This window comes from Schistocerca gregaria, chromosome X (assembly GCF_023897955.1).
Source record: "Schistocerca gregaria isolate iqSchGreg1 chromosome X, iqSchGreg1.2, whole genome shotgun sequence".
NCBI classification, from domain to species: Eukaryota; Metazoa; Arthropoda; class Insecta; order Orthoptera; family Acrididae; genus Schistocerca; species Schistocerca gregaria.
In genome coordinates, this window is record NC_064931.1 from 691,208,326 (window position 1) to 691,220,785 (window position 12,460).

At 37.1% G+C, this 12,460-nt stretch overlaps 1 protein-coding gene across 2 annotated transcripts in view; it reads right to left on the reverse strand.

Moving 5' to 3' along the window:
* Nucleotides 1-12,460, reverse strand: part of LOC126298349 (mothers against decapentaplegic homolog 3-like) — a 199,148-nt gene that overhangs the window by 51,883 nt on the left and 134,805 nt on the right. For both annotated transcript variants that reach the window (XM_049989643.1, XM_049989644.1), the window contains exons 4-5: nt 11,548-11,706; nt 1,524-1,748 (exon numbers count right to left, since the gene is read on the reverse strand). In XM_049989643.1, coding sequence (XP_049845600.1) covers nt 1,524-1,748; nt 11,548-11,706 — 384 coding nt within the window. The remainder of the gene's footprint in view (nt 1-1,523; nt 1,749-11,547; nt 11,707-12,460) is intronic.

Below are 12,460 nucleotides of genomic sequence, written 5' to 3' on the forward strand. Positions count from 1 at the left end.
CATCTTATCAAGGAAACAGTTAGAAAAAATTGGTTATTCTTGGTTTTATGCACTCCATTGTAACAATGAAGCTACAGAAATGAATACTCCAGAAACAGATGATTTTTATAACACCACCAAATTTGGCATACATGAATTATATCAAATGCCCTGCAAATATGGTTCAAGAGCCATGACGAGGCACTGGTCAGTACTTACTCCTATAACAGTCTGCATCTGGCTACAATCAATGCTCACCCACTGTACAAATTTATAACTGATCTATCAGCAGTACTAAATATTTCACCTCCTGTAACACAGTACTTTGACTTCTAAGAGGTGTAAATCCAACCTGGTATCTGCTGTGGTTTGCCCGTGACATAGTAGCTACTGTATTAGTCCAAGCTTGACTTACGTTAAGAAAATCTCATATACTAGATCCTGCTCTTCACACTTCAATGCTTGGCACTATTAAAACCTGTGCATGACATCACAAAAATAATTATGCTCCATGTTCACAATCACATTTCCGACCCATAGGATAACTGTTTAATTAGCAATCTTCAGCACGATTCTTCCTGTGAGTGTTTCTTTGAAGTTCTTAGTGAGCAAATAATATTCTTGATTGGCTTCAACTAAGTTTCTATCTGAGCAGAGAGATCATGGCGCTATTTCAAATAACAATTTTACAATGTCGGAAAGCACCCCTCCAACCAATCCCACTTCTTTACATAACACACAATTCTATGTGGCTGGTTTTGCATTCGTGTTCAGTTGTTCTGCTTCCCATGATTGATTTATCACTGATGACATTATGGCATGAAATTCTATCTTCAAATCCTTAAAGAGAAATTTAGATGGATTTATCATATCAAATGTTGAGGAAAATACAAAATTTTTTAACTCTCAAATACACAAAAGTATATATAATACTAAAAATATATATTACTAGCCTCTTACATTCCATGGTTACAAAGAGGCAAGATAATTTTAGTGCAAACAAAGATCACTTTAGTGTGACAGAAAGATAGTGACAATAATACTGCCAATGTAAATCACCACCACCACCACCACCAAAATCACAATATTGCTACATTAATATAAAATTTACATATTTGCTACCAACAAAACTTCCAGATATATACCGGTACTATACACACAACATAGTTTGCTATGGAGTAGAGATATTGGTAGAAGCTGACCAGTATCAACTAGTTTCTTCTCAGTGCCAGACTTAGCCAACAATACTGTTTGCAACAGCACTTTATAACAAGATTTCACTTTCACCTATACAGAATCATTTCAATGACATTTACCTCTATGTGTCACCACTGTTTTCATAGAAATGATGATGCACTTTGTTTCATATGCTACTGCCCTGTGAGAGGTAGACATCATTTAAACCCACCTCCGGTGTCTAATGTGTCATGTGCCACATTACACTGTGTGTACAGTAACACATACAAAGACAATAATAATAGTTTTAACATTTCTGTGAATACAGCTATAATTACTTTAGTATAAATATGCTTTACAATTCATACCTGGTGGGATTTTGCATACAGTAGCTGGGTGCCAACCATAGCGCTGATTGCAATTTGGGGACTGCACGAAGATTGAAGAATCACTCAGACATTCAGCAAATACCTCTCCTCCAATGTAATAAAGTCGCACACCCTTGCCAATGTGGCGACGTGTCTGCTCCACCACAGTGTTCCGATTCACATTTGAAAGCAGACCAAGGCAAAATCGCTCCGAATTACTAGGATCTGCGGAAAAAAAAAAAAATGTACAACACATGTACACACAGCAAAAACCAAATTTTCACACATAAAATTAAATCAAATTAACTTCCATTAGGAATGTGGAATGCACTCAATGACTGTGATATGACTTTCAAAATGATGGAGAGCAGAAATCAGTCGTCCTTTCCTTTTAGGCTTTATTAAAGCACATCTGGATTTCAGCTAGTAACTAGCCACTATCAATACAATCTTTCAAAGTTTTAATATTTGCACTAGTACATCAATCCCCTGCTGATTGATGTACTAGGGCATGTATTAAAACTTTGAAAGACTGCATTGCTAATGCCTAGATACTAGCCAAAATCTAGATGTGCTTTAATAAAGCCTGAAAGGAAAGGATGACTGATTGCTGTACTCCATCATTTTGAAAAAAAATTAAAGTTAAAAAGAAATTATTTAGTTTACATTTTCATACAATTTGGGGTTAAACTTTCTGGTCTAAAACAGATTCTCTGCAACTTTTTCCTGCCATAACTGGTTTTTAAGTTTGTTCACAAATTGATCAAAAACTAAAATAAGAATGTCAGTTTTTCCATAGCTACATAAAAGCTCAAGCATCTATATCTGTAATGAGTGAGTCACTATAAAGGCACATTTCACAAGGTGTAATCCTTGTCTGTGACTACAATGGGCCAATGTGACACGTGCCATCTGTCCGCATGTACACAGTTTGAGTTTGGACTGTAACACAGTTGATGCAGCTCCGTCACAGCAGCATACCAACAAGCAGTGCCACAATGGTGCAATTCAGATTCTGAATGTAGTGTTGCCATGAGAAGTGTAGCCACAAGAAATAAGAAGGAGTGACAATGAGTCACTTAATGTATGTAACGCTTTGCGAGTTACTCTTGCATCAACAGTGCCTTTATTATGACTTAAGTTATCCAAATTTAGCTTTAATGCAGTTCAGGAAAATTGGAATCCGATGTTGCCAACAACTGACCATGGCAAATCAGCGGTCCACCACTGAAGAGATGTTGCATGCCCAAGCAGCATCTTTGGGTGTCAGTCATGAAGAAGCAATAAGCCACGTCTCCCATAATTAAGAGGTGCTGCTGCTTCCACATCACACTCTTCAAATACCACCACATGGGACATGTGTGGCCAGTTCTGTTTTGTCTACAACTTGTGCCTACAGTTTGGTCCTGAGGGCAGTCACGTGTCAGCATTCTACTTCCACTTCTAGAGGACAGTGTCATCATACTTCTACTCAGTCGAGTCTAGTTCAGCATTAAAATGTATGATGTATTGAGTGACATCAATGGACACATATTCATTGTAGCAATGGTAAACATTGCAGACTTCTAGTTTAACACAGCTGTCTCTTGTGTACCTGAATAGCAAGTCACTTAATGGAATAATTAATTCCACTAGTTTTCACACAGCCAAAGCAGTGCAGAGCTAAAGGTAGGTGTATTCTTTGTGTCAATAAAGTGTTATGTGATTTGACTGTTCATTACCTAACTTTTTCGTTTGTTCACTTATATGTGTATTGAAAGAACACAACAGGAATGAGTTATACTGGCAAAAAATACAGTAAACTTAAAGAAAGATAACACACACATCCTATTTTTGAGCTGGTGAGTCTCAAGCAGTTGCAGGTGCAGACAGGGCACAACAAACTTTCAGCAGCAAATTAAAAAGTAAGAATGTAGGGAAATCAGTAAAGAGAAAGAAAGTGTTGTTGTTAGGTAGTTCACATGGAAGAGGTGTTGGCCAACTTTTTCACGATGAATTAGGATCAGAATACCATGTCACCATTCTTTTTTAAACCTAGTGCTGGTCTGGAGCAGGTGACAGAGGATTTAGGATCACTTTGCAGAGATTTCAGTAAGGAAGACACCGTGGTTATAGTGAGTGGGCCATATAATAGTATTGACAGAGATCCTGGGTACAGTATAGAGTGTGACCTGGCAAAGATTGCACCAGCATCAAAGCATACTAGTGTTGAGTTTGTATCTGTTCTTGGGCGCCATGGCTGACCTCATTTGAACTCTTCTGTCAAGAGAGTTAATTTGGAGTTGAAAGAGCTGTTTATGTCAGGTGCAGGATGATGTGGTTCCTGTTGATTCTCTCAGTAGGTGGGATTATACTAGGCATGGCCTTCACCTCAACAGGAAATGGAAGGTTAAACTGGCTGGGAAAATAGCAGGAAAGTTAAAGGTGGGAGACACTGTCATGATTGATAAAATACCAGTGGTTATAGGGTTCAGGAAAGACCCTTTTTTCGAGTAAGGACGAAAGAATTAAACCAAATTTTAAGAGAGGTTAGGACTGAGACAAACGTAATTCTAGCTTATTACATCAGCATAAACAGCTATTGGTTAATAATTTTCAACAGTCAGCAGGTATTTCAACTCTACCCAATTTTAACTCAGTCAATGTGAAATGCCAGTTATCTTTACTGTATCAAAATATTCAAGGACTGAGAAATAAAATTAATGAATTAATTATCTGCATAGATGAATTAGAGTCTTCAAACCCAGCTGACATAATCTGCCTCTCTGAACATCATGTGACCACTGGTATAGAACTTTTTAAGTGTTACAGAGTTTAGGTTAACATCTCACTTTTGTCGAGCAGAAATGGAGAAAGGAGGAGTTGCCACATTCATCAGGAACTGTCGTAAATTTAAGAACATGGACATTCATAAATGTTGCTTAGAACAGCATATGGAAGCATGTGCAACAGAAGTAGTATTTCACAAAAAATCCTTCATAATATTAAGTGTATATCGAGCACCTGCAGGTAACTTTAATCTGTTCATAAACCACCTTGAAGCTGTACTGGCCCATTTAACAACCAAACACAAAGAAATAGTGGTTGCTGGTGATTCCAATGTAGATTTCCTTAAAGACTCTCCCAATAAGAACTTACTTGAGTTAGTAACACTATCATTCAACTTAATTCCCAGTGTAAGGTTCCCCACTAGGGTAGCTAATTGCTCACAAACAGCCATTGATAATATTTTTGTAGAAAAGTCCAATGAACAAAATTATATTACAAAACCAACAGTCAGTGGCCTCTCCGACCATGCCATCCCATTCCTTCTGTTAAATGTTAATACTGAACAGGATATAAAATCTGTTAAATCTGAGCTCAAGAGGGTAATTAATAAGCCAAAAATTGATTATTTTAGGACACTCCACAGAGACATTCACTGGACTGATGTTTACAGTGCTCATGGCATGAATGAAAAATATAATACTGTTGGTCATAAAGTGCTTACCTTTGAACACTTTTTTCCCCCAAAACTAACCAAGGTTAGAGGAAAGTCTACAAAGGAGCCATGGATTACTCAAGGAATAGAGGTATCTTGTAAAACAAAAAGAATACTGCATCTGTCAATCCGAAACAGTTATGATGTTGATGCTATAGCACATTACAAGAAATACTGCAAAATATTAAAGACTGTAATACGAACATCAAAGCAAATATATTACAGGGAAAAGATAGTCAAATCAGATAACAAAATAAAGAAATACGGGATATAGTGAAGGAGGACACTGTTAGAACCAGACATGAAGAGGGACAAATAGCATGGAGAGTAAATGATACATTGGTGACATACGTGTATAGTGTTGCAGAACTTTTCAACAAACATTTTATAACTGTTACTGAAAAGATGGGGTTGTCAGGTGCTGTAGATGCTGCTACAGAATACCTCAGACCAGACATTTCAAGTAACTTCCATGATATGAATTTGGCCCTCACTACCCCAGCAGAAATAATGTCCACCATAAAATCTTTAAAATCAAAAACATCTAGTGGATATGATGAAATACCAACAATGTTAATTAAAGAATGTGGTTCTGAGTTGAGTAACATATTAAGCTATCTGTGTAACCAGTCGTTTATCAGTGGAATATTTCCTGAATGGTTGAAATATGCTGAAGTTAAGCCACTGTTTCAGAAGGGGGATAAAGAAACAGCATCAAATTTCCGTCCAATTTCACTTTTGCCAGCATTCTCAAAAATTTTGGAAAAAGTAATGTACAATCGGCTTTATAACCACCTTATCTGAAATAACATACTGTCACAGTTGCAGTTCAGATTTGTAAAGGGTTCTGATATTGAGAAGGCTATCTACACTTACAGTGAAAATGTGCTTAATTCATTAGACAAAAAATTGCAGGCAACTGGTATATTTTGTGATCTGTCAAAGGCATTTGACTGTGTAAATCACAATATCCTTTTAAGTAAATTAGAATAGTATGGTGCAACAGGGAATACTGAAAAATGGTTCAAATCTTGTATCTCTGGCAGGAAACAAAGGGTGTTACTAGGAAACAGACATGTATTAAGCTATCAGGCATCATCCAACTGGGAACTAATGACATGTGGGGTCTCACAAGGTTACATTTTAGGGCCCTTACTTTTTCTTGTGTATATCAATGACCTTTCATCAGTAACATTATCAGATGCCAAGTTCGTTTTGTTTGCCGATGATACAAACATTGCAATAAATAGCAAATCAAGTGCAGTCTTAGAAAGATCGAGTAGTAAAATATTTGTGGACATTAATCGCTGGTTCCTAGACAATTCTCTGTCCATGCAGTTCAGAACTTGTAAGGGGTGTCCCACGAGTATATGCCTAACATACAATGACAAGCAGATAGAAGAAGCGGACAGTGTTAAATTCTTCGGATTATAGTTTGATGATAAATTCAACTGGGAGGAGCACACCACAGAACGCTGAAGTGTCTTAGCAAATCTCTATTTGCAATGCAAATTGTGTCAGACAAAGGGGAGATAAAAATGAAAAAGCTGGCATACTATGCTTACTTTCATTCCATAATGTCATGTGGGATTATTTTTTGGGGTAATTCATCAAGCCAAGCTCAAGTTTTCCGGGCACAAAAACGTTATATGTGGTGTGAACTCAAGAACATCCTGCAGAAGCCTGCTTAGGGAACTAGGGATATTAACTACTGTTTCCCAATATATTTCTCCTTAATGAAATTTGTCATTAATATATATCACTTTTTCAAACCAACAGCTCAATTCACGGAATCAATACTAGAAATAAGAATAACCTTTACAAGGATTTCAAGTCACTTAATCTTGTACTAAAAGGTGTGCATCATTCAGGAACACAAATTTTCAATAACTTGCCAGCAGTCATAAAAAGCTTAACAACCACTGAAATTCAGTTTAGGAGAAGCGTAAAGAATTTACTGTTGGCCAACTCCTCCTACTCCATTGATGAATTTCTCAATATGACCAATTTATTTGTGTGTGTGTGTGTGTGTGTGTGTGTGTGTGTAAGTGCAATATAACTTCTGTGCCATTTCAGTGCAGTAATGTGTTCATTGTAAGTAAGTATTGTAGCAGTTCTATTACAAGTTTATTACCTAAAAAAAAACTTTTTTTTACTTTTAAATTCAGTGTATCAGTGTTTGTAAAATGATTCTTTTATGTACTGTTCATATAAAAAAAAAATGACGATCATTCCACTTGGGCCTGTGGAAGGTACATTAGCTTATTTGTTTCAGTTGTAAATATTTGTCATGTATTATTGTTTTTCTGACATGTTCCACATCCTGGAGGGCCCCCTCACTATGCGTGAATTGGAATGAAAGTAAATCTAATCTAATCTATTTCACAGTATTGTTTTGTTTGTGACAGTATAAAATGGAAAAGACAAGTATTTTATGAAATTAACTTGCTAAGTAAAACAAGATAGTTGAACTTTCAAATTTGAATAACTGTTTTCAATCATCATAGAGAGTACTTGTTTATATTTAAACTACTTCAAGGTTCCTATGTCTATTACTGTGAAGCTGTCAATGGTGTCAGGGTTAATGGATTACAGGATTCCATTGAAATTGCAGCAGAAGTGTCAACTTCTTGTCCTCAGACTTCTTACCTTTTCTGTTTTCTACACAGTAGAAGCAGAGACGAATTCTGAGTAACACCTACATTCTTCTTTTGGTTATTTTACCAAAATATAACAGTTTGTGCAACTTTACCTTACTCACATGCTATTACAGTTGCAATTGCACTGGAATACTGAAAAAGAGTGTTTATTAAAACAGCTCATTGTTGGTATGAAATTACACATGAACTTTATTCATTTATGTTGTTGCATACCACCACAAATTCTCTTCTCACCAGCTGTTGATTGCCCTTAACATTACATTACTCAAGTGAAAAAACTACAGTTACTTCTGTATTGCTGTAGATTACGAAGGTTTGCACATTAACCATAATGCAAAATACGTGCCACTCTCTCTGTTGTTATTTGCCAAAAACTCACTTTGACATCTTGAACTACTTATGAAATACAATGGATGTTGTGGATAGTTCATTCCTGCTATATTGTGGTAAGTGTACATGGGACTGGGTGCATTATTTGCAATGCATTTTCTCAAGACTGGAGATATATATCTGTCTCCTATCAAGATAATAACAATATGTTGGATATGTTTCATACATAGCAATGTATGACAAGCATGCACCAAACATAAACTCATGGTGATTCCTATTTACCATTGTAAACTATTTCAATTTTGCACTGTGTGTTTCTGTCATGTGGGGCTATAAAATGCAAAAGAATAAATTAAAACAAACGCCAAAAAACATTGTTTGAGGAAATTTGCAAAGCAGGTACCATGTGCACACTGCCGTTCTCCCTATGTAGTAATATGGACACAGTGTAGTAATTCGGAGACATTGGTACTGCATTGGTAGTGGGGCTCATGTCACAGCACAGCTGAGGGACAGCTGCCAGGCAGATATCACCACAGTTACAGGTCACAGCCACACCTTGGGAAATGCACGTTGAAGTGCATGGTAGAGTCCTTTTTATTGCACCATACAATGTTTCTTCACAGTAAGAGTAACTGCTTATATGGCTCTATGAAAAATATTTTTAAACTAAATTCATCTTCATCACTTCTACAGAAACAATATCTGAAGGACCTGAAGAACATTCATATATATTAGGAGTCATTCTTGAAATTTCTGCCAGATAAGATCTTTCAGTTTTTCTGTTACCTATTCTCACCAGCCAAATAAACCTGCCAACACTCGTACAGTTCTTCTCTGTGTAAACTTGATGTCTACTGTTCGTTTGCACTCATATGCATCGTAGATACTTGCAGTATTACAATAGTCAGGCATTTTCAATCATGACACACTAATAATGTAATCTGTCCTATGTGTGATGACATTGCAATTGCCAACTCAGCTATTTATTATAGCACGTTATATGTTTGTTTACATTTCAAAGTCTTTCAACCATACTTAAAGACACGTCAAACTTGTAATTTTGTGTCATAATCTCTGAATTACAAATAATTCACTTCTGATGCACAATGCACGTGTACCAATGACTTCCAGTGCACAAAACATGTGCCTACTATGTTTATGAATACTTACACAAAAGAAATCATCATTGTCATACGGACCCTAATTGGCAATTCTGAGTAGTGTAGTTGTTCCTTGACAACAATATCGGAAAGTTGTACTTAGTAAATCAACCAATGTAGTTTGGAGACATTCTGACTAGGGAGAAATCACATATGGGGTTCCTGAAGGTTCAGTCTTAGGTCCACTATTGTTCCTCATATACGTAAACAATCTTCTGTCTAACATACAACAAGCACAATTAATTCTTTTTGTAGATGAAATTCGAATTGTAATCAATCCAAGCATACATACAGAAACACAAGAAATAGTAAGCAAGGTTCTCAAAAATATCATTGACTGGTTTTCTGACAATGGTCTCGCCCTCCATTTTAAAAAGAGATAACATTCAGTTTTGCACATCTAGAGGCACTACATCAATGATAAGTGTAACACACGGTGAGGAAATAGTAAATAGGCTGGAAACTTCAAAATTCTTAAGTTTTCCTATTGATGAGGATTTAAACTGGAGAAGGCACATTTTGGAACTCCTAAAACAACTTAGTTCAGCCAAATTTGCACTAAGAACCACTGCAAATCTTGGCAAAAGACAAATCAGTAAACTGACACGTTTTACATATTTCCAGTTAATAATGTCATATGGAATAGTGTTCTGGGGTAACACATCTTTAAGAAAGAGAGTTTTTGTTGTGGTTGGCAGGAGAGCCAACCGTGTTAGTAAAGGAGGCCGAAATGCACACGTTTTAGCTCACGCAGGCTGGCGTGAGGTCTGGAACATGACAAGGGAATTAGAATTGAGAAAAACGGATGTAGCTGGTGGAATACTTAACTTTAATCCATTAATGGAGAACGTCGCTCTTTATGGTACATGATTCACAATATCAATAGTACGGATACTGGCGCCTTGCTAGGTCGTAGCAAATAACGTAGCTGAAGGCTATGCTAACTATCATCTCGGCAAATGAGAGCGTAGAAGTCAGTGAACCATCGCTAGCAAAGTCGGCTGTACATCTGAGGCGAGTGCTAGGAAGTCTCTCTAGACCTGCCGTGTGGCGGCGCTAGGTCTGCAATCACTGATAGTGGCGACACGCGGATTCAAAGTATACTAACGGACCGCGGCCGATTTAAAGTCTACCACCTAGCAAGTGTGGTGTCTGGCGGTGACACCAAAGTTTTCATTGCTCAAAAATGTGCTGTTAGAGTAATATGTGGTGCACACCCATGATTATTTTGTAGACACCTGTTTAAGCAGTTGGGAATTCTAACTACTACTTCCTTCACAATATATTTAGTCCCTCATGAAGTTTGATGCAAATAATCCACTGTAGAAAAAAAAAGATGTACATAATTACAATACCAGAAGGAAAAATCACATTTATTATGCCACATTAAGGCTGCTTTTAGCATAAAAAGGGTTGCACAATGCTGTGACAGATACCAAAGTAAAATTTTAAAAAAGCTAAAAATGTTTCTCCTTGCAACTCCTCCTATTCTGTAGAAGTATTTCTATTGCTGTAATGTGTAAAATGTGGTGGGTAGAAATGTGTGTGTGTGTGTGTGTGTGTGTGTGTGTGTGTGTGTGTGAGAGAGAGAGAGAGAGAGAGAGAGAGAGAGAGAGAGTTAATAATTACTACCCCTCTATAAATGTTCAGCATGTAGTCATATTTAAAAATGATATGTTTGTAAAATGATTCATTCCAAATCATTAGAACTCATCATGCAACTCATTGATGGAATATAAAATTAACTATCCAAAGGATAGGCTTGATCTTGTGCATTGGTCATGTTACACTGACAATAGGCACTCTTTTTACATGACAACATTTCTGATAGAACCTTCTTCTGTAGGTAGGCATATGACAAACTACAGTCCTTCAGACTCTTTAATATTTTCTATTACTTGTTTATTGTCATTAAATATTATGTTGCCTGATACATGCAACTCAGAGCAGAAAAGTAACATTTTTATATACCACAAATCATAAATAATTCTCAGAGCTTAACATAATTACACATTTTGCCAAAAGTAAAAGAAGCAATAAATGAAAGGAAAAAATTGCAGAATAAACTGGAGATTTAACCCTAAAACTTTGGATTTGTAGTCTTGATACTTGGACACACTTAGTCATGGAGTTATTGTTGAAGTGAAAATCTGAGTCACAATAAATTATCTCTGCAATAAGCACGGGTTAAAATTATATTTCTGTCATGATTACTAAATTTAAACTTCTGCAAAAGATAAACACAAACAGCTGAAAAACTGAGTCTGTAAAATTAATTTACTGTTCATTCAAAACATATCATTTAACAAATTTCCATATAGGCAGTCACAAGCAAAGTGTTCAGCTATAGACTCACACATTTTCATCTGAGAAAAAGTTTTCACACTCACCTGTGAAGCCATCAACTGTAATGGATGGCTGAGATGCATGGAAAGTCTCACCAACACGAGTGTTCAATTCATAGTAACTTATGGAGCACCAGAATGCTGGCTCGCAATACATTACAGGCTGTGCATCAACAGGAGGGGTGGGCGAGAGACGTGGTAAACCTAAAAACATTAATTTCCATAGGGGCTACCGAGCTTAAAAATTAAATGTCTCTAACAAAGTAATGAGAGTGAACACAAAAGATACAGAAATCACAAAAGAACATACTTCACATGAATTAAAGGAAGCCACTCAACAAAAGGTACTGAGATGTCAATAGGTGCACATAAAGGAAAGAAAATATGCTAGCTTTGCAGATATCCTTCAATGAGCTAGAGTAAAAAGTCCTGTCAGAGGCTTATTCTACCGCACCAGGGGCTGGGCCACCTGTGAAAGCAGCCATGTCATATAGCAACTCTGTTGCAAAGGCCACACAGATTTTTATGTTGGGATGACTACCAACCAGCTCTCCAACAAGGTGAATGGCCACCATCAAACTATTGTCAAGAACAAAATTGACCACCTAGTGGCACAACATTCAGCTGAGGACAACATGCTCAATTTCAGTGGCTGCTTCATAACCCAAGCCATCTAAATCCTTCTTCACACCATCAGCTTCCCTGAACTATGCAAATCGGAGTTATACTTGCAACACATTCTCTGCTCCCGTAATTGTCCTGGCCTGTCTGTCCCAGTACCCTCAACCCAACAGTTTCCTCTTCCTCCAGCCTGTCATTTCCTCCCAATTCACATACCCATGTTGTCTTCAGCATGCACCAATTCCCTCTGGCCTCTACAAATGTGCCAGCCCATAAACCAGCTGCACCTCCTCCTGCTTTCCCCTCCGAGCTGCTAGTGACCCATCCCCATCTACCT